General features: G+C 37.1%; 1 protein-coding gene and 1 long non-coding RNA gene across 9 annotated transcripts in view; one reads left to right on the top strand and one right to left on the bottom strand.

Moving 5' to 3' along the window:
* The window catches only part of Cdadc1 (cytidine and dCMP deaminase domain containing 1), a 42552-nt gene extending 24072 nt beyond the window's left edge, over positions 1-18480 (bottom strand). The window contains exons 1-4 of one of the 8 annotated variants that reach the window (XM_005387578.2): positions 18263-18480; positions 16788-16879; positions 13177-13251; positions 4489-4666 (exon numbers count right to left, since the gene is read on the bottom strand). In XM_005387578.2, the coding sequence (XP_005387635.1) occupies positions 4489-4666; positions 13177-13251; positions 16788-16826 (292 nt within the window). In that variant the 5' untranslated portion in view covers positions 16827-16879; positions 18263-18480. The other 7 variants (XM_013515745.1, XM_005387576.2, XM_005387577.2 and 4 more) reach the window with 7 other exon arrangements.
* LOC106148863 lies at positions 17971-21045 on the top strand. Its single transcript, XR_001234577.1, has 2 exons — positions 17971-18050; positions 20943-21045. It is a non-coding gene; the product is annotated as an uncharacterized LOC106148863 (long non-coding RNA).
* Positions 21046-24057: the final 3012 nt, after the last annotated feature.

Here is a 24057-nt window from a genome sequence, read left to right as displayed (position 1 = left end):
AGTTCCTGGTACCAGAGAAAAAAAAAAAAAAAAAAGCTAGATGACCAACACAGGGGAATGATTAAACAAATTATTGTACTTTTCGTACTTATCAAAACTGTCTACTAAGAAATTATAAAATGGAAAAATTGTTGTGAGGCTGGAATTATGGTGACAGGGCAATATTATTATTATTTTGGTAGTAGGGGGGGATTTAACCCAGGGCCTTTGTGCTGAATTATATCCTCAGCCCTTTCCTTTTTTTCATTCTGAAACAGGGCCTCACTAAGTTGCCCATCCTGGGCTCAAACCCGCAATTTTCTGCCTTAGTCTCGCAGAGTGCTAGGATTACAGGTGTATGCCACTGTGCCCAGCTAAATACTATTTTTAAAAAGCCTAAAACATTGAAGACAAAACAAACTAAAGAAACATTTTTCAATAAATGTGACAGGAAAAATCAGTAATCTTTAATGTACAGAAAAGATTTTAATTCATTGAGAATACAAAGGAATTGAACAATAACGCCTTAAGAGAGATAAAAAGATATGAACAGACAATTCAAAAGAGAAATATAAGCAAAAAACAAACATACGAAAAAAATATTTTAATTATCTGAAGTTCAACAAGATGTCTTATACATAAACACAGAGGTATTTCTCAATTAATAGTTCACAATAGAGACCTTTTTATTAGTATCTCATGTAATTTCAGCTTAGACTTTATGATTGTGTCCCAAAATGAATAAACATAGACAATCCATAGGGTGGTCCGCCCTTGCAATATATGAGTGGAAACTTCCAGGTTAAACAAATACATATTTCTTTCTACTCCCTACTACGCCTGACTCACTAAGTTTTGGAAGCCACCAGACCAGATGATTAAGTAGGTATCGTCGAAGGAATTGCTGAGCTACAGCTGGCCCTCACTATGGTTTGAGCCGCAAAGAAGCTTTGAAGGCCTCGAAGCTCAGGTCAGGTGTTTCCCATGGCTGTGTTTCATCTTTCCTTTGTTAAAGAGTTCTTTATTTTCTAACCAGCAGTGATGGTAAACCTTTCACTAAGCATCTTAGTTGTTCCCAGTAATCCTGATCCAAGAAAGGAGAAGGCAAATGCTGCAGCAGAGATTCCATGTTTTGATATTAGGATTCCTTTAATTTAAAGAAATTTTTTTTCCTGAAAAACACTGTTTTGGTTTTGCTTTTGCAGTGCTGGGGCTGGAACTCAGGGCATGCTAGGCAACTGCTCTACCACTTAGCTACCTTCAAGCCCTATACTCTTAAAAATTATTGAGGGAATCAAATAGCTTTCATGTGTATTATATTTACTGATTTTACTGTAGTAGAAAATTAAAACAAAATGTTGAAGTATTTATTCATTTGAAATAGCAATAAGGAGCCAATTACACATTAACATAAACAATTTAGCTTTATGAAAAGAAATTATTTCCAAAATAATGAAAGAAGAATGGCTTTGTTTTCCATTTTTACAGATATCTTTAATATTTGGCTTAATATAAAACAACTAATTTTTCAATTTTGCTTCTGCTTTCAATCTATTCCAATAGGTTTTTTTCACTGATGTATATGAAAAGTATTCTTGTTCATACAGGTGTGCAGCTAAAAGTATATTAGCAGATAATAGTTAATATTTGATGCTGTGTAAATATTTACAAAGGATAGTTTCTTACAGATTACAATATGAAATCTGAAACCCTATCAACAAAATTTTGTATTGTAATGCTTAAGTCTCCTGGTCTGTCTTATACTTAGAATGGCGTCTTATGCATAATTTTGTATCATCATGTATTGGTCATCTGGAAAACAATGATGTACTGATTCTACAGTATAAAAAAAATTCATTAATATCACCACCAATCTCATCAAAACAATACTGGGAAGATGTCAAGTTCATAATGGTTTTCAATTATAATTTTTACTCTAAAAGCTTCAATTTTATCACTCATAATAAATACTGCCAATTATTTTCCTGAAAGTGACAAGGCCCCTTCATTTCTGAGGCAATGTCTACCAAAATCTAAATCTAAATTACCATAGTTTACTTCATGGTGTTCCTTGAAAAAAGTGGATCAGTTCAGTCTGCAACATAATCACATAAGTGGTTTTCCTTAAGACAACCTTCATACTTCAGTTTGTAATAGAAGTGCTTTATGAGCACCTCCTCCTTTCTACAAAGAATATTAAAACAGATGTGAAGCTGGGCATGGTGGCACATCTCTGTAACCCCAGTACTTGGGACACTGAGGTAGGAGGATTGCTTCAAATTCAAGGCCAACTTGGGCTACATAATGAGTTCAGGCCAGGCTGAATTTCATAGCAAGACTCTGTCAAAAAAAAAAAACAAAAAACAAAAACAAAAACAAAAAACGTGTACTGAAGAGTTAGGATTTACTACTTCATTGAAGATGTTTTTTACCTGAAACTGTTGTGGTTTTCACTCCAAGTGCTATGCAGAGCAGTGACTACTAGTGGTTTGATACCACTGCTTTGCTTTATGTTGCGGCACTGGTGGTCTGCTCGCCATTGTCTTGTTACCATTACTGTGACTGTAGTATTATTTCGAAAATAGTGTTTACCTCACGGACCATGAGGAGTACATACTTTGAGAACCACTGTGCTAGAAAATGTTTGCCTTGGTTTGACTGAGGTAATAGTGATTGTAACTCCAGTACTTCAGCTATGGCATGGTTCCAGTCATACCCTCTTCCCAACATAACTAAGTAATAGGTAAGCCTAAAATAACAGGGCAACTTCATTTATATATAGGTCTAACACCAACATAAATACATTTCCACTTTCGGTCTTTCCTGATTTTCCAGACTTCATTTCCTCTCTTGCTAGGTTGAAATGCCTTACAGATACCAAGCAGCAGTGTAACCTGAACTCCCTACTTTAATTTGTAGCTGTAAGGTGATTAAGATACTTTCAGTATGGGCAACTTAAGGTAAAACACAACCATCTTTTATTCATTCTTCTTTGACTCGAGAACAGATCAGCAAATGTTTTGGTTCTTTCACATTCTTTCCTTTCTGTATCAATGCTGCCATCTGAATCCTATTTTATACCTTACTATTTTATCTATTAGGAACTATTGTCATAGATACTTATCTGCTTGAAATGCTTGTTGCAGGCCAGGAAGCTTCTATAGCATAACTCTTTCTCCTGCTCCTGAAGTTTTATATGTAGCTCAACACACCAACCTCAATACAAATCTGATCAGTACTTGTATGACTTGGATGTAAATACAAAATGCTTCTTCTGAAAAAGGTCTAGGAATTCAGTTTAATAAGATAAAGCCCAGAGCCTATACAGATTTCCAGAGTTCTCTACATTAGTTCTCTAATGCCCCCATCTGTTTTTACTGAGAATAATCTTCCATTTCAAATACTAAACCTCACTCAATACAACTGGATGATTCTAGGTGTGCTTTGCCTCCTGACAAGCGATATCTCCTCCTCCTATATGCCGAAAACTTTTAAGATCCAGCTTTTGTAATATGACATCTTTTTGTAATACTATAACCTGCAGGATCAGTTTCTTCTTGGAGATCTTGTATTACTGCATCATTTACTTGGTGCTCAATGATGTGTTCATTAAGTTGCTCTTGTTCCCAAATTATCTCTGTGGTATTTAGGCACGTTGTTCCCCATGGAACCATATGAGCTTTTTGTCTTTTTGGTTTTTTTCTTGAGCCACCATACTTCTATACGTAAGATACATATTTTAAAGTGATAGAATGTTCTGCATATGTACCTGGTTGCAAAACAGAATCATAAGCACAGAGCATAGTGCATACCCTGGTGTGGCAGAACGGATGGCTACACAATAAAAAATTGTGTTCCTTTTCAAATAATAGTCATTAGGAGACAGAAATCCAACTAGGGTCTAGTTTTCACAATGGAAATGAACAAAAATGATGTGACTTCCAGGCTGGATTTGTTTTTTTTATTTTTTCTGTGGCACGGGTGATCAAACCCAGGGTCTCACATATGCCACACAAGTGCCCTACCACTTGACCTATATCCCCAGCATCCCCAGGCCAAGGTTTTTAAGAAGGTATGCCTCCTCTACTGTGTCTTTCTCAGGGTGCCTCTGAATACAGGGAACTCAAGCAAAGATGCAGGAATGACAACAGCAGTAAGATCCTGCAACTCAATCACATGGAGAAAAGCTGTCTGCTGATCAGCAGCACCTGCATTAGACTATTATAGGGATGATGTCTACTATATTAAGCCACTGAAATTCTGGGATTTCTTTGAGATAGTAGCTAGTTTTAGCATACTAATTCACCGAGGGTCACGTAGCTGATTAGCGGGCAGACATAAGACCAAAATTTGAGACCATGTTTTCTAATTCTTCTTCTTATAAAGTGTCAAATGTCTTCAGACATGTATTTATATTTCCAAATTATCTCTGTGGTATTTAGGCATGTTGTTCCCGTTTGTTCTCAGATAAAAGCTGTTAATCCCCAACAAAACCTTATCTGCACTTACCATTTACAATCATTTTCAAACAAGCAGAACATGGTTTTCTGGAAAAATAAAGATCACAGTTTTTCAGCCTTGACCCATGTTTAATAAGAGCAATTTGCCCAGCATGTAAATCTTCACTAGAACAATGGAGACCAACAATTTTCATGTTTTTCACCACCACAAGGCCAGTTTTCTTCACCTATATGATACAAAATAATAAGTTATTAATTATAACATCTCATAATATCATGGATAATACTTTATTAATAAAATGAAATCTTTAGTTCTCTGTATGTATCTAATTCTTTATCTGAACACAGTTTATATAGATGTACATATCTCATTTGGTCTAAAAGACTATCTTACACTTTTGTGTTGATTTTAGATCAGAAGGTTTCAAAACAGGCTCTACAAACCCAAGAAGTGTGTAATTAGCACACTTGCCCTAGTAAAGGGCAAGAACCAAGTCAGTTTGGACTTGTGTCTTATAGCATATAATCCACAACTATTTATCATTAAACTTCTGGATGGTAAAAAGGAAAAATTAGAAAAACCTTCTTTTTTACATATGGATAAATCAAGCCCAGAGAGTTCACATGGTTTTCTGAATGACCCACAGATGGTAAAAGGCAGAACTAAAGTAGAGGTCATCTTAAATTTTATTTTATAAAATTTTATTTTTTTGCCAGTAATGCCTTTGTTTAGCTTCTCCCAGTACTCATGCAACAGAAATGGACAAATCCATGATTTCCTCTAAAAATAAATATGAAAAGCAATATCCTGGAACAGTTGTTCTTTTTTCTTTTGTGAACAGTTTTTATTTTTTACTGTGTGGTCATACTGGCATGTGAGCCCTGTGCAGCTGTGTCTTTCTAGCAGATCCTCATGTGCTATACCCACAGACTGCAACACAAACTGTCTCCTGAGAGGTGAGCTGGGGAAGCCCAAGCATTGATGTATCTGATACACTTACATCACAAATAAATATAATTATAAAAAATAAAAATCAGCTTGAACAAAAATGATAGCAGAACTCCTGGTTGCACTTATAAAATAATCATGATCATAAAAATGAATGAAAGATATACTTTCTTTAAAATCAGCCTATATAAAGGCACCACTTGAATTTAGTGAAATTTATTTTTTTAAAAAAACAACATTCCTAATATTAAAAGATGTCTGGCAAAAGCAGACCTGTACATGCTGAGATACTGCTTCAAAGAGCAAATAGTATTTGAAAACCAATCTAGCAAGATCCAAATATGTAGCTACACTCTAAACTGTGGCTCAGGAAGCAAACATTGTATGTCCTTTCCCTATTGCACTTCTTTCAATAAAAGGAATTCCTCATTCTTTATATCATCATTTAAAAAGTCAAGTTAGATTCTCAAAGAATCAATTCAGCAACATTTTAACCCATAGATTGTTCTGCTGTGTTCATTTCAATCTCCTTTCCTCCAGATCAAAGCTCAGTCCTTATTTCACTTTGGAGTTTATCATGAGTCAAGAAACAAGGATTTACCCCCTGTAAGAAATATCAGAAATCTATTTTGTAGGAAATCATTACAAACATATATAGATAAATAATTTTAATAACTCTCAAAATGTCCAGATAGATTAAATGCCTTCAATTTCAACATACAAAACATGCATAAAGTAATTCTAATTTCTGGTCCTTATGTGTGTATACAAAAGTTTTGTCTAAACTTTATAAACTTTCCAGACACAGTGTCACATACCTGTAATCTCAGCACGCAGGAGACTCAGGTAGGAGGATCACTGCGAGTTTGTGGCCAGTCTGTGCTACATAGTGAGTTTAAGGCCAGACTGAACAACATAGCGAGACCTTGTCTCAAAAACAACAATAACAACAACAACAAACAATTCTATCTGTGGTGCTTTGGACTAGCTTTGTGGTCTTGGACAAGTTATTTAAGTCCCCACATTTCAATTATACCATCAATCATTTCAATTATACCATCAGTCATTACCATCAAGCATTTCCTAATCATGCAATCCCATAAAAAAGGATTCCATGGTCAAATTAAGTAAGAAATCGCACAATTTCTCCCTTTTAGGAGATTCACAATGTATATGAGCATTACTAAAAGCTCTGAGAAGATCTTCAGTATATTGGCTTAATCTTGTATCAATCTTCATTGACCAGAGAATCCCTCTATTGGCTAAAACTTTTTAGTATTCTGTAGATTATACTTTTCAAAACACAAGTATAGCACACCTCAGGTCTCACTCAGCACTGACAGTGATGAAATTGAGGTAGAATAATGTGATCTTGTGACAGGTTTAAGGGATTAAGAGAGGGTTTGGTGCTTTGGTATTGACAAGGTACCTGTCATACTTACTGGTTTCCTTGATGAGCAATATAATTCCCTTGTTCCTAATGAAAGTCTTTAGTCATGGAAAGTGAAAATGAGTGTCACAGAATCTTGGTGCTCACCTACATTGTAATAGGTAGCAGAATTTGCCAAGAATAGCAAGTTCCCTTTCAATATAGGTTATTTTCCTTTCTGTTATGGCTTATTTTTCTCCATGGCACATACTTCTTCCACTCTTCATTAAAGCAGTTCTGCAGTTTAACAGTATCCTTGTCCTTTACTTAATTCCTTATCCAGAGTGAAGTCAACTCACAGGGAGATTGTCAGGCTGTGGGTTAAAAAGCATAGTTTCTCTTATATGAGAAACCAAAGTATAAATAAGGAGCAAAATAAAAGATAGGTAATAGGAAAGATGAGATAAATCTTTCTCAAAAAAGGGATCAAAAGATGGAGGGAAAAGCTGGGTGTGGTGGTGCACACCAGTAACCCCAGCACTTGGGAGGCTGAGGCAGGAGGATCGTTGTAACTGAGAGACCACCCTGGGCTACAAAGTAAGCTCAAGGCCAGCCTGAACTGCATAGCAAGACTGTGTCAAAAAGACAAAAAAAAAAAAAAAAAGAGAGAGAGAGAGAGAAAGAGAGAGATGGAGGGAAGGGGAGAAAGGAGGTGAAAAAATGATTTAAGATGTGTTATGTATATGTACCAACTCACCACAAGGAATGTAAACATTACATATTGTAAAAAAAAAAAAAAAAGCTGCTCTCCCAAGAAGGCACCTTTAAGGCCATACTGCTCTTTCATGCAGACTGACTTCTTAGACAACATGATGTTAAGAACGAAGTCTGCAAAGTTTTTAGGAGCCTGGAGTGTGCACATGGCCAGCCAGGTTAGGGTCAGGTCAGCAGACGGCCCGGCACAGGTCCTCCAGAGCACTGGCTGCCTGCTTCCTGTACTCATCTTCAGTGAGGTGCTTAACCATCAGTCATTCTGGTGCGAACCACTACTTCACTCTCCACTTCTATAACTCAATGTTTTCTGTGCGTGGCAGAGAATCTAGGAGGACTTGTGGAGGATGATCACTGTGTAAAAGAAATGAGGCATGGCCACACTGGTGTAGCTCAGAACCAGGGAGAACAACCTCAGTATCCACATCAAGGCTTCTGTCCTGGTGTCCACAAGGGCCCATGTTTCTAACAGGCAGTAAAGCTGAAAAATTCAACTATCAGGAGGTAGTCTAATATATATTCTGTTTCCAGACCACAGGTGCTTCAGATCTTCCATCAACTGGTACACAACATAAGTGGTAGAGCTGACTACATGAGTCCACTCTACTTGGGAATTTCAGTTGTAGTAGTCACAGTTTGTCCTAGAGCTTTACATCTTGAAACTGACAGTGCCACCTCCTCTCTGTGCATGATGCCCACAGGCAGCAGCCAGAGCAGTGGCCACTAGATTCCAAATGGTGACTACTTCACCCAGCTTGGCTCTAAAGGCCCAGTTTCTGGGGTGGGGTGGGGTACTGGGGACTGTAGCAGAAATGCTAAAATATTCTTAACAATAATTAGAATAAGGATAATTCTCAACATCCTCCTAAAAATGGGCTATACAATTTTTAGCACTATGACAATCTAATGTAGTTGGCTCCTTCCTAGTACTAACATATAGGTAAATTATAACAGCATGTGTCACTTATCAAAAAGGGACCGAAAAAAATGCAAGAGCAGGAAGCTCCCCAGAGGGGAACTGGCTGACATGAGTGAAGTCATGCAGGGAAGACACTCACTGGAGTTCCGTGAACGAAGGCTGTGAATCAGAGGTGTCCTGACTGGCAGTGTTGGCCTCCAGCTCCACCAAAGCAGCACATGGCCCACTTCCTCCGGCCTCAACACAGATATGGCTGCTAATGGGGTGGATGAGTGCTAAGGCTCTGCTGTCAGTAGCCCACTTCAGAAATGTCACTCCCACCTCCGTATACGGCCACTGCCAGTTCAGATGCCAGTAATCAACTGCCACATGTGCCAGTCTCTAATCAATTTGGATAATAAACTTCACCAGTGTGGTTAAATGCAGTTTGCAATGAAGCTATGCCAATCAAAAACCCCCCAAAAGGGAAGAAATATGTTAGATACCCTTATAATCGTCTCCCCATCTGTAAGGACACATCTCAGCAAATAGGATGTCTGAGACCAACTATAGATAATATAATTAACCTTGGTCCAGTAATGTTCTTTTTTTTTTTTTTTTTGGTACTGGGATTCGAACTCAGAACCTTGTGCTTGCCAGGCAAGTGCTTGTGCTGCTGAGCTATATCCCTGGCCCTGGTAATGTTTATTTCTGAAGAACAATCAGCTCAATTTTCATTGTCAACACAACCAGAAGGTACAAGGGTCACATGTGGGCACTGTGGAAACACACTCCTGTGGATAGAACTGAGGTTCAACACTGGCAAAATGCCCATACTGCAAAAAAAATCTCTCCAGTGGGTAGTGCATGTTCACCAAAGCACTGCTGTGCATACATTACCACTGGAATGATAAGTATTTTCATTGGAGTTGAATAAACTATTGGCACTCAAGACTTTGCAAGGAAAGTCAACCTACATTTGCAAGGAAATGCAACCTACATTTCTTGGGCCACTGTTTATTTCTTAGGTTTGATCTGCCTTATCTGAGCTTGTTATTAGAGAGCCATAAGAGTCAGTTATTCAGAACACAGTTTTGCATACACTTGCTCATGATTCAGTGCCATAGGTGAGAGTGTCCAGCAGTTCCTGATAAAATACTCTGGACACCTTTAAATCATTTATTCAAATGGATTTCATTCTGGTTAATGTGTAATAGTTTCAAGACTTTGGACCTGGATGTGGTGGCACACACCTGTAATCTCAGCACTCTAGAAGGCTGAGGCAGGAGGATTGCTGTGAGTCTGAGGCCAGCCTGGGCTACATAAATGAGTTCAAGGCCACCTTAAACTAAATAGCGAAACCCTGTCTCAAAAAAAGAAAAAAAAGACTTTGGAAGTCTTTTTCAAATAAATGCTGAATATACTACATTATATGCAAATAGTTTGTTTTGCTGCTGGATTTTCAAACTCAAGAGACATAAAACTGTGTTTTTATGTTCTTTTAAAACAATTAAAGATATTTTTGGATTTGTCACCAAACGTTACATATTATATCGTGTTTGTTTTGTTTAAATGTTATTCCATTACTTGCTAATCTGTGAGTGCTCCCAAAAAGTGTTTATAAATGTTTCCACAATAATTTCACATTTATACTTAATTTTAATTACAGTACCTGAACTGCTTGCTTTATAATCTATGAAATATTCATTTTTTGCTTAAACCTAAGATTATAGTGACCTTATTCAGGAAAACAATTTGAGTGTACTTTCAAAAACTTGACATCCTTGTCAGAGGAACAATTCTAGATACTGTATGCTTGTTTTTTTGTTGTTGTTGTTATTGTTGTTCTTTGTAGAAAGATACAATATTTTGATAGTAATTTAAAATGTTTTTTTGTTTTTCTTCCAGTACCAGGAATTGAACTCACGACCTTGCACTTGCCAGCTAGGCGCTGTGCCGCTGAGCTAAATCCCCAGCCCCAGTAATTTAAAATGTGAGAATGAAAACATTTATTTGTCCACAGTTGGAGATGTTGGAAACATTTTTTCTCAATGATCACAGGATTTTTTGGTCTTTCATTTTTGTCTTTTCATTTGCCAATTATGGTAAATCTGGTCTGGATTCATGGAATTTAATGTTAATCAGCTGTATGTATTCCTTTATAGAGACCAGAGAAAGAACTTCACATAAGATATTTTTTACTTGACCATTTAATCAAAGATGTATTTAAATTGGGCTATGCTCCGTTTCATTTGATCATGATAAATTTTTCTTATTTGGATAATCATGTGCCACTTATATGTGAAGAGAGCCTATGACATTTTGCACTAGTTAAAATGTTAAGATTAAAGGTACTCTTACCATTCTTTTCAAATATAACCTGTCAGATAATTATCCAATTAATTTAAGAAAACAGATAAACCATAAAGGGCAACACAGTTTTCTAAGAACATGCTAGGATTTATAGAATCAGCTCTTGCACTGGCTTTCACATAAAGCACAAAAACAGTCTACCATGTTTGCACAGCAAAAGACTCTAAAGAAATATAAACCTGACACTTTGGTTCAGGTCTGGAGTTATGATATGAGAACTTGGCTGAGGGTTTATAAACTGTCCCTCACTCCCCAACTCCTTCCTAAAGGATGTTACCCTATACTTGCTCCCAGTAGAATACATCTGAAATCATGTTATGGATCAGGTCACAGGCCTATGAAATAAAATAGTCAAGTTTCAGTTCAGTTACAGTAATAAATGTTTGAAACTATGAAGAAGGACACTTTGTGAAATATGTAAAAAGATTTCATGCAATTTCCTTCCTGAGTTACCCAACCAGCTCCTAAACTATAGACTTGTAAATACAGAAATCTTTTCCTTACAAAATATATTTGTAAGAACATATTTTTAAAAGTATCTGTATAGGCTTTTTAGAAGAGCTTCGAATTTACCTAGAATTTCCCCTTCCCATCACAAAATATTTTAGAATTGTACATTCCTTAAATACAAAGTACTGTACTTCAAGCAAGTTTCTTTTAAAAATCGGTCACTTTGAAAAATTAACTGATGATGGCTTATTGAAAGATCTTGGTGCCAAAGTCCACGTTGTTAAACTGAACCAGTAAGACCAGTGAGCGGCTACAATTGAATGATGTTAACTTTAGTCTGCCAAGTAGGTGGTATACTGTTAGGTAGGCAGAAATAAAGCCAGACACCCTGAAGCCCTGACCACAAAACCCTGACCATTTCTAAAAAACTGTTCCTAAGAAATATGAAAAATACACATACATACATACATACATACATATCTTCATTGTTTCTGCCTAGGGAGGCCAAGTTTGAGACAAAAACAAACCTAAGGCTAAGTTGCATTCCATTCTGGCACTTCCACTTACTACAATTACTAGAAGAGTGAATTTCTTTTCAATGAATTACTGTCCTGGATCTTGATTTTGTTTCACTAACATCTTGGCAAGTCATTTATGCAATCTTAGTTATAGAGTCTTACATTCAAACATGAGCAAAAGAGGACAGTCTGCTTGTATACAAATTAGTATATTTACTTAAATGGCAATTTAAATGGCAATTCAATATTTTTTCCCTTTGTGTTTCTTAAAATGAAAATATCTAAATATTCAGAGACAAATATTTCTATATCCTTGTTAGGCATTTTAGAGACTTATTCTCAAAACTAATCTGGAAATCTCATCAGGAATATACAACAGAATAAAGGTAACTCTTTTCAAAATATAAATACTTATGCCAGCACCATGGTGCATGCCTATAGCCTCAACTATTTGAGAACCTGAGGGAGGATGGTCACTTGAGTTCAGGATTTTGAGACACCTTGGGTAACATGGTGAGACTCCATCTCAAAATACAAAAGTATAAATGAATGAATGAATGAATAAATGCTTGGTTTTTATTCCGTATCCAATGCATCAGAATCCCTCCAAAACTCAAAACATTAAAGTAACAAAAAAATACTATGTGGTATCAGAAAAACGAAGTTCATCTTTCAGGTCTGGGCTTTGATTTTTATCCTACTTACCAACTACCTGTCATTGTTCCATGGATATTATCAGAAGACATGAAACTCTAGGTTACTATTCACAGCACAACACTATGGGCATCATGTTTATGATGGTTCATTCCCTCGAGTGCCATGGGAAGGGTAATGCAGATGCATGCAGATGGGCCCAGACGGTTGCCTGGACATACAATGGAGCATGCCACAGAAGAACACCGAGTTTGGGGATTCCGTTGTTCCATGGCATACGCTGCTCTTTGTCTAAAAGGAAGACAATAAGGAAGACAACACCTCCACCCTCAAAGTTACTTACTACAAACACAACTCTGAGAAATAGCCTATATAAGGAGCAACTGGGGCCTTGTATTCTTGACATAACTAACAAGATTCACAGACATGGAAGACAACCATGGAGAGGTGTTTCTCCACACATCTATGTAAGTTAATATTAACAGACATCAAGTTACATTTGAAAAATTTTTTTAAAAAACAAGATATAGGAGTATATCACAGAATCCCAAATCTTTTCTTCCTTTTTAAACAGAAGAGACATATAGGCTCATAAATGCACAGATTTTTAGAACACCATGTAAGAAACTTCCCTGGAAGTAAGAATAGGGAACTAGGGAACTGGAGTATGAGAGGGTCTTTTATCCTACTTTGTACCATTCCTTTTGCTTTGTTATTACAAGCAATATGTCACTTAAAACACCACAAAAGTTCACCTGTTTTTTGTCAGTTGAAACACGGGCCATCTCTTCATTATCTCCTGATGGTCCACACTTTCCTTCTTCATTTTTCTAATTAAAACCAGATTAAGGGAGGAAAAGCTCAATATTGTTAATTCAGTAATTCCATACTTAAAGGCTGGTTTCCTTGGCTTTGGAGCATTCCCATTTCTTTTTCTTTTCTTTTTTTTTTTTTTTTAGCCTTGATGGAACTCTTTACTGAGTTCCACTTTGTTCAGGGATCAAGTTCAAACAATTTTTAATCTAGTAAGTAAGGTCTTTATAATTGCTTTCTATATTTTCCCATAATATAGGACTGAAATTGTGATTACCAAGAATTTTGTAATTTACAATTCCAGAATTGGAGCAATTTTGAATGGTGGAAAATTCCAAAGGGTAGCCACAGCTATGAAGGACTAAAGTAGAACAGAGGTAAGTTAATTGGAGTTGAAAAGATAAGAAAATATGCAGCAAATGTATTACACATGGATTTTGACATGTGGAATAAAGGTCTCTGGAGCGTGTGACTATGCTATGTTACATGGCAAAAGGGAATTAAGGTTATACATGGAATTAAAGCTGCTATCTTGAGATGGGGAGATTATACTGGATTCTCAGTGCAATATTATTGCAAGGGTCAGTATATTCAAAAAAGGGAAACAGGAAAGTCAGGCTGATACAGAAAGACTCAATTGGCCATTGATGGCTTTGAAGGTAGAAGGGGCCCATGGGCCCAGGAATGTAAGCAGTTTCCAAAGCTGGAAAAGGCAAAGAAACATTTTTCCTGAGAGCTTCCAAAAGGAACTTGGCTCTGCTGACACTTTCAGCCAGTGAGACCCATTTTGAACTTCTGACCCACAGAACTGTATGATAAATGTTTTTGTCATGAATTTTGTGATAATTTGTTATAGCAGCAATTTACAAAAACATATAGGGATGTCCACAAGTCTCCTTTAAAAGTGAAACTTAAAGTAGAAAGAAAGTTTTGAGGCAGGGGCCTTCATTTGAACAAGTACTCATCCAACCCCTGCTAAGTGCTAGCCATACACCTAACTGCTCAGGGTACAATCTTTCCACAGACCTTATGATTTATGAGCGTAGGAAAGTGATTACGTATGAGTAGATTAAGACAAAGTAAAATAGTTGAATTCTGTGGACCCCAAAGTAGGTGGGATAGTTAATAAACTGAGGAAAATTTTAAAGTATGAATGGGAAACTTGGTGAACATTAATCTAAGTCACATGAAACAAGTGCTGGATTCCACGGAAGGAACAACTTCCAAAGAGAAGTCTTTAAGAAAACCCATCTCCTAGGAATAGGCTTACGCACAATAGGAAGTAAAGGAAGCAAGGGGCAACTTAACATAAAAAGTACCAGAGGACACAATGTGAAAAGAAAAAGAAACAATATGAGATGTATAAAGAAAAATGAAGGAACAAGTTATTCTAACCCTTAGACTTGAGGTAATTTGTTAAACTCTTAACAAACTAAAATGAAGAACTACGAACTAGTAAAAGAGATTTTTTTTGTCTTTTTAAGACAGTTCAGGCCGGCTTTGAGCTCACTTGTAGCCCACGCTGGTCTTGAACTTGCAACAATCCTTCTACCTCAGCCTCCCAAGTGCTGGGATTACAGGTGTGCACCACCATGCCTGGCTCTGAGAGAATTATTTTAAATGAAAGCCATTTTCATAATGCTTGATTTCTATTCTAAAATTTTTATCAAGTATATCCCCCCATGTCTCATAAACAATAACTTTCCCTCCCACTCATTTAGTTTTGTGCTGGTCTCCTAAAAATTCCTAATTATTATTATTTTTTTTTTGAGACAAGTCTCACTATGTAGTTTAGGCTGGCCTTGAACTAACTATGTAACCCAGGCTGGCCTTGTACTCATGACAATCTCCTTGCCTCAGCCTGCCAGTTGCTGGGATTACAGGTGTGCACCACCACACCTAGCTAAAACTTCTTGGTTTTATGCTTAATGTATACCATGAACAATCCTTAGAGTATCCAAATTGTGCAAATATTTGACAACAGAAAAACTCAGGTATATTTGGAAGTAATTATAAGTACATAATACACTAAGGTTGGCAAAAATTACAATTTAAATATCCAGTAAGAGGATATATAGAACCATTGACATAACTGTAATTTATTAAAATTATAATAAAACATATAACACAAAGCATGAGACAGGCACTTAGAGTTTTATATATGGCTTTGGAGCATTCCCATTTCTTTCATTCCCATTTCCCATATTAATTCATTCACTGCCTATAAACATTTCATGTAGTATGTACTAGTATGATAAGGACATTAACACAGAGGTAAAGCAACTTACCCCAAATTACACAATTGGTACGAGATGGAGCAAGGAATTGAACCCAGGCTAGCTGGCCTCAAAACCAAAAAACAAACAAACAAACAAAAACGGGCTACTCTTACAACACTAGATTAAGTTGCTGCCTCAATGTTTGTAATATACCAACGTATGTATTTTCTTATGTTAGTTGAAAAGGGTAGGATCTAGAATTAAATGATCTCAAATGAGTAAAGGAATGAAAGATTGAGAATTAATACAAAAATGTTAGTCTTTAGATGGTAAAAATATGAAGAATTATTTTTTGTCCACTTTGTAAATAATGGGCATATATTATTTTGGTAACTTATACACATTTTTAAAATACACAAGGTTGGTAAAAAATGTCAAAAGCAATTATTTCCAATATAATTACGGTACATTCAAATTGCACCTTGGAACTTCTGTGACTTACTTTGTACAGCAAAGGCAGAATACAGAATTTAAGTGAAATAGTCCTATTACTTCAGCTTAAAAAACATTTTTTTCTCCTAATAGATATTTGTAATTCATAGTGGTAATAGTTTATTTTTCCAATCTAAAAATAGAAGTCTTTCTCCTAGACTGCCCCATGTTTGTTGTGTATATAGCATTTACACATTGATAAGGCCAATAAGATTATTGTCAATACCACATAATTTATCACTCAGTTATATAATTCTATGAAGACTATACACAATTAAACTAGAAAAGTTATACTACAGTAAATGGTAAAGAACTAAAGAGGTATATGTATGTATTTTCAATATATTGGTTTTTATGACTATTAATATACATTTTAACCTGCTTTAATCATCTGCGATTAAAACAAGGACTTACATGGAAACAGAAACCAGTTAGTATAAGTAAATTAACTGTTAATAATAGTAGATTTTAAAGAGATACTAAGATAAATAAGACATGGTCTCTAAGCAATTTACAGGTCAGTAAGAAAGGGAAAAATGACTTAGTTAAAACACCAACAATATATAATTGGGTAATAAATTATGTGGTACAGACAATAATCTCATTGGCCTAATATATAAATACCATACATCTAATAAACATGACAGTCTGAGCGACTATTTTTAGATTGGAAAGATGAGCTATTAGCACTGTGAATTATCACACTAAACCCTCAAGGTTTTTCTCAAATCTTAGAGCTTGCCGAATTTAGTTTTAAACGTGACTACAAGTAGAACAATAAAATCAAATTTGAGGTCACTGATTTTCTAAGGGTAAAAACTAACTATGGAAACAAATGATACCTGAGATTTTTGCTTTTGGGCTTCTGGGAAGAGCTCCATCCACAGACTGAGCAGAGTGAAGAGGTTCACTTTAGAAAGCCTTGGTATCTGACCTACAGACGGAGGGCAAATACTTTAGGATTTTAATGGTGATGAAAAAACGAGTTGAAGTCAGTTGGGTGCCGCAGCCTTAATTCAACAGCTTTAGCAGAGGGAAGAGAAAACGGAACAGCGGACAAGAGCATCGCAGCTTTTTAGCAGCAGACTCTACGGCCCCCTCGCGGGGAGCTCCCGAGGCACTCTGCAAACTTAGGCCCCTTCTCCCGGCCCTCACCCGACAGAAAAAATAACGCAGCTGAAGCGCGGAGCTATGGAAACGTCCCGAAGAACGCAGGGGAGAGCCCGGGCATCTGACGCAGCGGCGCAGCGAGCTCCTCTTTGGTTTTTGTCGAGGCGTTGCCACAAAGGCAGTGATTAGGAACACTGCCTAACGGCTTCCTCCGAGAAGCGTCCCGTGCCTTCCTTCGGAAATTAAGGCAAAAGCAGGACTCGGAGAACTGTTTAGGTTCTTTAACCCGACATGTCTGCTCGCGGTCACGCAAGGAGTATTTTAAGGGAGTAAAGGGAGGCAGCGAATACTTTCCGAGGCGGAGTAGTCAGGGCTCAAGCCCGCGTACCGAGAAAGCGGGCGGGGCGGGGCATGTAACGTCCCTGAGGGGAGGTCACCGCGGCCAAGGCGGGGATGCGCCCGAAGCGGGGATGAGACCCCAGGAGCCGCGGAGCAGACGAAGCGGGGAGCGCAGAGAAGCCGCGGTCAGCGGCGGGAGACGCGCAGGGCAGAGCGCAGGGGTGGCAGACGCGGGGTCGCAGGCACTCACCCGTCATGCTGCCAGTCTGGGTGCTGACTGACCGCCCAGCCCGCACGCTCTCCAGATTTTGCATCTGCCTTGCTTCTTTCATCCAAGCCTAGCGGCCTATGCTGCCCAGGAAATTTGCTCCTGTCAGGCATGATCCTGACAGAGCGACTCCGCCGTAGCTTCCCCCTAGCAACTGATAAGCAACGGCCAGCTCGGCGCAACCAGATGACGTAAACCCAGCCGTTCTGCCGGGCGCGTCTCGTGACGTCAGAGCTAGGCTCAGACCCATCTGCCCTGCGTTCGCCTACGGCCGAGCCCCTGCGTGTGTGACACTCTGGGACGTTAATCGCGTGCGGCCTGTATTCCTGGTGCTCTTTGATTTGAACAGAATCATGTCACCTGAGGATTTGCCGGTTTGCGCTCCCAGGTTGGGCAGAGCGATGTGGGCATGGTTGTACAGTTGAGAATTTTGGTCAGAGGGCGAAAGAGCTTGTCGAAGTGGAAACCTCCCCTGTTCCGTTTAGAGAACCCGAGGGGCGGCGGCGGGAGCTGGCGAGCCAGGACGTTGTCCTCCCCAGCTGTCGGCCGTCGCTCGGAACCCAGTGCCCTGGAACGCCATGGGGCGGGTCCCCTTCTTACCAGGGACGCGAACATATTAAGAGACGCAGCCGTAATTGGGGGAGAGGTGTGAGGAGGAGGAAGTAACAAGTGGCTTCCGGAAGGGTAGTTGTGACGTAGCTGCTGCGTCACGTGTCGCCCCGCCCCGCCCCACCGCCTCAGCACTGGGAATTGAATCCGAGAGCTCACGCATACTCGGCAAGCCTGGCACCACTGCGCTACATCCCCAGCCCTCCTTATTTATTTATTTAGACAGAAACTTGCTAAATTTCTCGAGGTGGGTTGGAACTTGTTATTGTCCTGCCTCAGCCTCCCAAGTAACTGGAATTACAGGCGTGGGCCACCATGGGATAAGGGCCAAGTTCTTATTGAAGTGTCTCAGACCAGACTCGAAGCTCCTCCCTTCCCAGTGACTCAGAATCTTTTCCCTCACCAACTCATGTTACACAATTTGAAATACAATAACAAGACAGAGCTCTCAAACTATGATAGCAAAAGCTGAACGTTATGAAAATAACATTATTTTGAAAGTACTGAACTGAGGATCTTCAGTGTTGATGGAATGGCATTGATTCATTATTGTTCTTTACCGTATAATATTTAACTGTAGGTGTATACCCCAGTCTGAATTGAAGAGTATTTGGACCATCTGCAGGTTTTTGTTGCAAAGAAACAAAAATTCTTCTATAAGTACTTTTGTATATGTCTCACGTTTATACACACAGATTTTCTTTAGGAACCATATTTAGACTAGAATTCTTGGGTTTTTATTACTGAGTTTTACTAGACAATGCTGAAATATTTTCCAAAGGGATTGAACCAATTACATAGCTGTACATTCCCATCAATTCTTGCATGTCAGAACTTATCAAAGTGTACACTTTACGTAAGTGCATTTTGTTGTATGTTAATTATACCTTAACAAAGTGGTTTTGTTTTAAATAAAAAATTCTTGGTATTGCCAAACTTTTTAATGTCTCTCAGTTTACTTGATACATAATAATTTTTCTGGGTGCAGTGGTGCCAACTTATAAACCCCGCTAGCCCAGACGCCAAGGTAGGAGGATTACAAGTTTAAGATCAGCCTTGGCAACTGTGACCCTATCTCCAAATATTAAAAGAAGTGTGGGAGAGGGACTGGGGATTTAGCTCAGCGGCAAAGCGCCTGCCTGGCAAGCGCAAGGTCGTGAGTTCAGTTCCCGGTACCGGAGAAAAACCAAAAACCAAAAAAAAAAAAAAAAAGTGTGGGAGTGTAACTCAGTCGTAGAGCACTTGCCTAGTGTGTACAAGGCCCCGGGTTTAGTTCCCAATGCTGAAAAAAAAAAAAAAAAAAAAAAGACAAGAAATTTGTGAAGTATTTTGTGATTTTACTTTCCCTGATTTCTACTTAGACTGAATCTCTTATCCTATGTCGATTGGTTGTACATGTTTCTTTTCTATAAAATACTCTTTTTTTCTTAGCTGGTTTTTTCTTATTTTCTATGGATTGATAAGCATGCTTTATATATTCTGAATATCTGTTTTCAGCTGAGCATATATATGGTAAACATTATTTCAGCCTGCTTTTTCACTTTCTATATGATGTCTTTCAGTGCACAGTTCTTTAATATGTCAAACACACTAACAGTTTTAATAGTTTTTAATCTTTGATCATTAAAAAATAATTTTCCTACTCAAGACTTTTTTGGATGTGTTGTGTGATGCTGGGATTGAACTCAGGGCCTCACATATTCTAGGCAATGCTCCACCTCTGAGCTATATCCTTAGACCTAAAGATATTTTTATATTTTCTTCTAAAAATCGTAGCTTATTCCTTTCATGTTTAATCCTCATGCATATAGAATTCATTTGTGTATAGTGTGAAGTAGATATCAATTTTTATTTTATTTTCAATGGCAAATAATTGATTATCCTGGCACTATTTTCTCACTGATTTGCAATGCCACCTCTGTCTTTTTTTTTTTTCCCCCCTCCGGTACCAGGAACCGAACTCAAGACCTTGCGCTTGCCAGGCAGGCGCTTTTGCCTTTTGCCGCTGAGCTAAATCCCCAGCCGCCCTCACCTCTGTCTTATATCAGATTTCCCAATACACATTAGTGCATTTCTGGGCTGCCCCCGCCCATTGTTACTTTCTTCAAACCTTGAAATTCTTGGTCATTTAATCTTCTCTGTAAATTCAGGTTCGTACTGCCCCATTCCTAAAAAAATTCTACTTAAATATTGATTGAAAGTTATTGAATTCATAGATAAATTTGTTTTTTTGTTTTGTTTTTTCCTGTACCAGGAATTGAACTCATGACCTCATGCTTGCCAGGCAGGCACTGTGCCGCTGAGCTAAATCCCTAGCCCTTATAAATTTGATATATGTAGCTTTCATATTCACGAACATGGTACATTTGTATGAGCCTAGTGTTTTTTAGTCTTATAAATGACATTTAAAAATTATATTCATAAGTATTTATGACTAATGAATGAAAATGTGATTTTTATATATTAATCATATTGAGAAATCTTGCTAAACTGCTGTTGATTGTATTAATACTAGTATGTCTATTTATTTTAATTGCTTTTATTGTATTACTTATTTTTCATTCCTTTGTTTTCTAGACTAAAACTATATCATCTACAAATAATGATAATTTTATTTGTGTCTTCCTAATCTTGAAATCTTTTCTCATTTTCTTTTCTTACTGAACTCTAGAATCTCCATGGAAATGGTGACTACCGCTGATGGTGCCAGCTATCCTCTTCTTCCTGATTTTAAAGAAAATGATTTTAATAATTAAACCTTAAAATTTTTATTTTTTGCTGTAGGCTTTTGATAGCTGTCCTTTATCAATGATACAAATTCCTTCCTATTCTTTTTTTAAATAGATGTTGAACTTTATCAAATGATCATGGTAGATAGCTTTTGAGTTTAATAAAAGTCTTTTTTGTACTAGCTTGCTGAGAATTATCATGATAGATGTTGATTTATCCTCTGTATCTATTAAGATGACCCCATAGTTTTTCTTCTTTAATCAGATGATATGGTACTTTATACTGGTAGATTGCTTAATGTTGAGTCACTTTTGTGTCCCTGTGATAGACTTAACTTGATCTGATGTTATTTTTTATTAATTGCTGTATTAAATTTACAGAATTTTATTTCAGACGTTTGGATCTGTGTTTATGAATGATTTGATGTATTATTTATCATGGTCTATTTGGTTTTGATGGTTTGATTAGGCCAGCCTTATAAATGAGTTAGGAAGTATTTCTTGCTTTTCTTTTCTTAGAAGAGTTTATGTAGGATTGAAATTACTTGTTCCTAGAATGTTCTTTCAAACTTGCTTAGAAAGCTATCTAGTGCTATCTAAAGTGGGAGGATATTTTGTTACTAATTGTATTCCTTTATTGGTTATAGGAGCACTCGGACTACTTCTTGGTCAGGTTTTGCTAAGTTATGTTTTTCTAAAATTTAGATAGATAAATTTTTTTTTTGAGACAGGGTCTTGCTCTATTGTCCAGGCTGGCCTCAAATTGCAGCAGTCCTCCTGCCTCAGCCTCCTGGGTGCTGGGATTACAGGCATGTGCCATCATGCCCAGTTCTCTCACTATCTTCTAGTTTATACGCTGTTAACATGTATTATTAGTTTAAGACTTATCTTTGTTTCTTGGCAAATTTTGCCAGATATTTATCAATTTTATTTTTTTTCATAAAATGATAATTTTTCTTTGTATATTTTTGTATTATTATATTACAAATTCTCCAGTTGACTGCTTAGCTTCTAAATTTTTGGGTTTGTTTTTTTTTTTCTTTTTGAGACAGGGTTTTGCTATGCAGGTCAGGCTGGCATTGAGCTCACTTTGTGGCGCAGGCTGGTCTTGAACTTGTGGCAATCCTCCTGCCTCAGCCTCCCAAGTGCTGGAATTACAGGCATGTGCCACCATGCCTAGCGCTTTTGGTTGTTTTTTTTTTTTTTTTTAGCTTCTTAATTTTAAAAGTCAACCCTCATGTAGTTGGTTGTAAATTCTTCCAGGAGCTGCTTTACTGTCTACTTTTCAGGATTTCTTTTGTAATTTGCCCCACTGATGATGTTAAAAATCATTTTTATGTACATATTTAAGGCCACAGTTTCTCTCTAAATACTGTGTTAGTAGCATTCCATAAGTTTATTTTTCTCCAGTATTAATATATTAAATATCCGAAGTGATTTCTTTCTTTAACCTATGAATTATTTAGAAATATAATTTAAAAATAATAAAGTTATTTTGTTACTGATTTTTTAATGTAAAGTTTATGTGCAGGGAATTTGATCTATGTGAAACCTGTTCTTTTGAAATTTGTTCAGACTTGTTTTGTGGCAAAGGTCAGCACTGTTCTACAGAACTCTGCAATGAAGGAAATATTTTGTATTTGTACTCTGTAATGTGCAAGTCACCAGCCACCTGTGATAACTACCTGAAATGTGGCTAGTGTAGCTGAAAAAGTGAATTTTTTTTGAGGAACTGAATTTTTAACTTTACTTAGGTTTAATTAATTAAAATATAAAATTTATAGGGCTACATATGTGGGGTTTTTTGTTTGCACAAATTTATTAACATTTAATAAATTTTTAATATTTAATCTTTTCTTCAATGAGCATCCATGCAGCTGTCTGCAATAACAATACTGCTTTTAACACTGTTTCCAGATTTCAACTCATACAGTACTTGAGGAATGCAAAATGTTTTGTTTTGATGCTAATAACTTTGTTTTGAAGAATTTATTTTTTCTGTTTTGTGTATTTGGGTACTTTGTGTATAAATTTTTTCAATTTTTATTTTTATTAGTATATGCTTGCAGTACATAATGATCACATTTTTCATGGGGAGTTGATATGTGTACGTGACACACCTTAATTCTTTTTAGATCTCCACTTCCCCTTCCTCTCCCTCCCTCTATCTCCTGGTCCCCTTCACTTTTGTAAAAGATTTATTTCCTTATTTCCTATTGTCTATCCCATATTTTGCTCTTTATTTGTACTTTTGGTTTTGCATATGAGAGAAACCATGGAATATTTAAGCTCGTTCATCTGATTTGTTTCACTTAATATGGTCTCATGTTTCATCCATTTTCCTCCACATGACTCGTATCCTTCTTTATGGCAGAGAAGTACTCCATTGTGTATAAATGCCGCATTTTCTTTATCCATTCAAGTGTAACCACACATGGCCATTGGTTACTGATTGGACAGCATAGCTCTAGGTTCTTCTCCTGAAGTTTTGATTAGATATAGTTTAAGCCTTCTAGTTAAAATTTTTTTTCTCTTTCCTTTTCAAAGCTACACTCTGCCTAATTTCTTCAGATCTATTTTCCAGTTTCATATTTCTTTGGCTGTGTACTTTTTTTTTTCTGGTTTGTTAGGAACTGTGTGATTTTTGCAACTTCTTTTAAACTTTCAAAATAAAAGATACCTGCATACTGTGTGTGTGTGTGTGTGTGTGTGTGCGCGCGCGCGCTGTCATCCCTCAGTATACATGGAGCATTGGCTCCAGACTCCCCAGAGATCCTCAAAATATATGGATGTTCGAGTATAATGTGGCATAGTCATTGCCTATACTCTTTGCACATCTGTTTATAATACATAATACAATTTAAATGATGTGGAAATAGGTTTTATATTGTGCTGTTTGGAGAATAATGACAAGAAAAGAAGGTCTTTACTGTTCAATATGTCACAATTTTTTCCTGAATATTTTTAATCTGTGGCTTGTGTAATTCATGAATGCAGAACCTGTACATATGGAGGGCCAACTACATATTATATTATGTATATATAATCCCCAAATCT

This window comes from Chinchilla lanigera, unplaced genomic scaffold (assembly GCF_000276665.1).
Source record: "Chinchilla lanigera isolate Chin_1 unplaced genomic scaffold, ChiLan1.0 scaffold00030, whole genome shotgun sequence".
Classification (NCBI taxonomy): domain Eukaryota; kingdom Metazoa; phylum Chordata; class Mammalia; order Rodentia; family Chinchillidae; genus Chinchilla; species Chinchilla lanigera.
This window is presented reverse-complemented; position numbering and strand designations above follow the sequence as displayed.